Source organism: Oratosquilla oratoria, chromosome 31 (assembly GCF_046742065.1).
Source record: "Oratosquilla oratoria isolate Oo_2021 chromosome 31, ASM4674206v1, whole genome shotgun sequence".
NCBI classification, from domain to species: Eukaryota; Metazoa; Arthropoda; class Malacostraca; order Stomatopoda; family Squillidae; genus Oratosquilla; species Oratosquilla oratoria.
Window position 1 is genome coordinate 47,596,932 of NC_134807.1, and position 5,000 is coordinate 47,601,931.

Sequence of the window (5,000 nt, forward strand, 5' to 3'; positions counted from 1 at the left end):
ATATGCAAATTAGGAGGCCATGGATGGGAACAGGAAAAGGTTGTGAAGGAGTCTTTCATGATGAACCTATAACGTTCGCGGCAGCGGACGTTCGGGACACCACTTTTTTGATAAGATGATCAAATTTGTACTTTCTTTGACTTATATTTAAGTTATTGACAGATGTATCTTTAATCATATGATTTCTCAAGCAATATTATATATATACATATATATATATATATACATATAAATATATGTATATATATGTATATATATATATATATGTATATATATATGTGTATATATGTATATATAAGTGAGAATAAACACCTTGTGAGATCGAAACCAATAAACCAATAAAGGTTTCGATCTCACAAGGTGTTTATTCTCACAGTCTTGTCGGCTTTTGCCATTGTGATTCATGTATATATATACATAGATATATGTATATATATGTATATATATGTATATATATATATACTGTATATATACATATATATACATACATATATATATACATATATATATATATATATGTACATATATATACATATATATACATATATATGTATATATATATATGTATATATATATATATATATATATATATATATACATGTATACACGCGCGCGCGCATGTACACACTTACGTAGACACATACAGAGACAGAGCCACACATAGATACAGACATACCCAAATATACACACATAGAAACACACCGACAGATACAGCGACGCATATACAGACAGAGAGGCACGTAGACACTCGGCACGTGGGCCACCACACCACCACCTACCTCCAATAGACTCCCGGGTTGCGGGTTATTCCCTCGCCGGGCCGAAGGAATCCAATGTTGCACTTGGAGTAGAAAGGCCCGATGAAGGAAGGATCCGGTCGGTTGGGCCACTCAAGGATCGGGAACTGAAGCGGGTAATGCTCCCAGTTGAAGGGGGCGTCCGAGAACCCAAGGTAGCCGTTGATAGACACCTGGAAAGGAGTAACATGGCAGTAGGTTTTAGAAGGACATAGCGAGAATCAGAGATCGGAGGAAAAGGAGGACTATAGCTAACAAGTGTCCTCATATGACCAACAGTTGGAATTGGGATACTTACTCCATATATATATATATATATATATATATATATATATATATATATTTTATATATATATATATTTTTATATATATATATATATATATATATATATATATATATATATATATTACAGGTGAAAAATGTAATCACACATTTGTCAATAACGTAGAAACCACTGTTGGAGTAGAAAAGACTGGAAACGGGGAATCTATATATTTCGATTGCAAACTGCAATCCTCTTCAGTAGATACAAATAAGAGAGAGGGCGTACTGTTTAAGTAGCACCCTTAACAAAAGAAAGGGGAACATGGGAAGATATCTCTACCCTCTTCTCACTCCGTATGTGAGGTCAGGAGACAAATGAGCTTTCACTAGGTTGGAGATGAAGAGTCCGGACATTATGTCCGGGGACCATTGCCCCTTTGAAATATTCATGTTGGGCTGAAATTCAATGATCGTAGATTCTACAATTTTTCTCCTGAACTCACATCTGGATTTATAAATAAGCTCAGCTCTGTCCCAATCTAAACAATGTTTAAATTGCTTAACATGTTGGAACACAGCTGAGCTATCTTGTGCATATTTAATGGAACGTTTATGTTCAATCATCCTGGTATTCAAATCCCTTCCAGTCTGTCCGATGTAAACTAAGTCACAACCTTTACATTGAATGAGAATCAGACAAGAAACAATGGTCTCAAACTGTCCGGAAATAGATTCAATTTGGAAGTAGGTAGAAACAACTTTGCCAACCGTGTAGTAAATGAATGGAATAAACTTCCTGCACAGGTAGTGCAATGTAGTTCAGTTCGAAGCTTTAAGAATCATTTAGATAAATACCTAAGTAAGATGCTGTAATGATTATAATTTATCTTATATTATTTGTTTTTTGTTCTGTTATCATTTGTCTGTCTGATTTTCATTTATTACTAGTTATATGTCAATTCATTATTATTTACTATTTACCTGTTTGTTTATTATTTAACTATACCTATGCATTTATTTATGTATTTTATTTGTTATTTACATTATCATAGTTTTTATTTATTTATTTTTTATTAATGTGATTTTTTTTCGCATCCGACCTAGATATGGATCAAAAGGTCTCCTGTCGGCATGCTCCGCCTTTGTAATATATATGTATATATATATATGTATATATATGTATATATATATATATATATATATATGTATATATATGTATGTGTATATATATATATGTATATATATGTATATGTATATATATGTATGTATATATATGTATATGTATATATATGTATATATGTGTACATATATGTATATATATGTATATATATATATATATATATATATATATATATATATATATATATATATATATATTGAGGAATGGACGACAAAATAAGTGGCAGGGTGGTGAGATAAACACCGAGAACCGTTGAAGTTTTATTAACTGACGTTTCGCTCTTAACAGAGCTTCTTCAGAGTGTACAAACATAATCGGGAAATCAACAATTATATATCTTACATCATTCCGCGTTCCTTCTTTAACCCACCCCCTCCCTCCCTCTCGTACCCTTCAGCTCCTGTAAGATCATCCAGCCGGACATTTTGGACAGCTTAATAAAACCATCACGATGGTTACAGCAGGGCTGGGATGCTATAAAAGCTGCTTCTACTATTTTACTTTTTTTCTTGTCTAATCCTTGTTTTAATATTTCCACTCCGTCCCAGTTAGGTAAATGCCCGTATTCCTCCGCATGAATCACCAGGGCGTTTGATGTTCGGTGGGCCCTCAGGTCGCTCTTGTGCTCATATGTCCGCTTGTGTATGCCTCTTCCTGTCTCCCCAAAGTAGTTTAGGTCACAGCCGCCACATGGGATTCTGTAAACCATGCTGTTGTTATTATGTTCATTTTTACTCTTACCTCTCACTACTTCACCTATCTTCGTACTGGATGTACTGGCGATCTTCCCCAGAGTTAGGACATTTGCTCCGCAGAGCAGGGCTGAAGATCGCCAGTACATCCAGTACGAAGATAGGTGAAGTAGTGAGAGGTAAGAGTAAAAATGAACATAATAACAACAGCATGGTTTACAGAATCCCATGTGGCGGCTGTGACCTAAACTACTTTGGGGAGACAGGAAGAGGCATACACAAGCGGACATATGAGCACAAGAGCGACCTGAGGGCCCACCGAACATCAAACGCCCTGGTGATTCATGCGGAGGAATACGGGCATTTACCTAACTGGGACGGAGTGGAAATATTAAAACAAGGATTAGACAAGAAAAAAAGTAAAATAGTAGAAGCAGCTTTTATAGCATCCCAGCCCTGCTGTAACCATCGTGATGGTTTTATTAAGCTGTCCAAAATGTCCGGCTGGATGATCTTACAGGAGCTGAAGGGTACGAGAGGGAGGGAGGGGGTGGGTTAAAGAAGGAACGCGGAATGATGTAAGATATATAATTGTTGATTTCCCGATTATGTTTGTACACTCTGAAGAAGCTCTGTTAAGAGCGAAACGTCAGTTAATAAAACTTCAACGGTTCTCGGTGTTTATCTCACCACCCTGCCACTTATATATATATATATATATATATATATATATATATATATATATATATATATATATATATATATATATATATATGCAGAAAAACCACTGGGAAAATGAAAGAGATGAGACCGAGCGCTTTCGTCTATTCAGACATTTTCAAGGTATAGATACATAAAAGAGACAAGTATAAATACTCAGAAGGTTAAGGTGGATCTCTCCCAGTGCCATATTGGCTCAAGTGTCCGGACATTTGGTTTACAATTTTTGTTATGATAAATTCATCCAATTTGTATAATCCTTGACTTAAATTTAAATTATTAACAAATGTATTCTTGATCAGACTGGATTCTATGATGTTTCTATTCAAATAAGAATTACTTTTGACAATTACTTTAGCTTCATTCCAATTGATACAATAGTTAAAATCCCTAAGATGGACAAATAACGCGTTGGACGTTTGACCACTTCTAACGCTATATTTGTGTTGCTTTATTCTAACATTTAATTCCTTTCCAGTCTGACCAATATAGCATTTGTTGCAATCTTTACATGAAATTTTATATACACAGCCTTCCTTATTTTCAGGGGAATTTTTAATCAAAAGACTTTTGACTGTGTTGGAGTTCCTAAAAATGGTTTGGATGTTGAAATTCTTAAGAATATGCGGCAATTTAATGAAGTTGTCATGATACGGAAGAACGAGAAGATTTTTAGAATTAAATTTTTCTTTAGTTTTGTCATCAAAATAAGACTTTCTAGCCATTTTTTTTTTTAGAAATTTCAATTAGATGATTTGGATACTTTAATTTTAAAGCTATGTCATTTATTCTTGAGAATTCATCATCCAAAAACTCCAGACTACAAATCCGATAAGCACGAAGGTACATTGAAGATAACACAGATGCTTTGGTCCTGTAATGATGAGAAGAGTAAAAATAAACATATGAAAGAACATTGGTGGGTTTCCTATAAACATCAAATTTGAAAGACCTTTCGTTTCTGTATATTAATACATCAAGGAAAGGTAATTGATTATTTTGTTCTATTTCCATGGTAAAATTGATTGAAGGGACTAAGGCGTTAAGTTGTGACAAGAAAGTTGACGGGTCAGCACAGGCCAAATGCACAAAATATCATCAATGTACCTAAACCAAGTAACATTTTGGGGGAGAATATTGGGTAACAACTTTGTTTCAAAAAATTCCATATAAAGATTGCTAAGAATTGGAGAAATCGGATTACCCATTGCCATACCGAAATTCTGTAAATAATAGTTACCGTTAAACACAAAATCAGATTCCAAAACACACAATTTAATTAAATCAATAATGGTGGCAGTAGGCAGTGGTAAATCAAATTTCTCCAATTCTTCTTCAAGATACAC

The 5,000-nt window shown here is 34.2% G+C and overlaps 1 protein-coding gene across 2 annotated transcripts in view; it reads right to left on the reverse strand.

The window, feature by feature from the left end:
* mesh (sushi domain containing 2 mesh) overlaps positions 1-5,000 on the reverse strand; it is a 104,094-nt gene that overhangs the window by 65,904 nt on the left and 33,190 nt on the right. For both annotated transcript variants that reach the window (XM_076213546.1, XM_076213545.1), the window contains exon 3: positions 780-970. In XM_076213546.1, the coding sequence (XP_076069661.1) occupies positions 780-970 (191 nt within the window). The remainder of the gene's footprint in view (positions 1-779; positions 971-5,000) is intronic.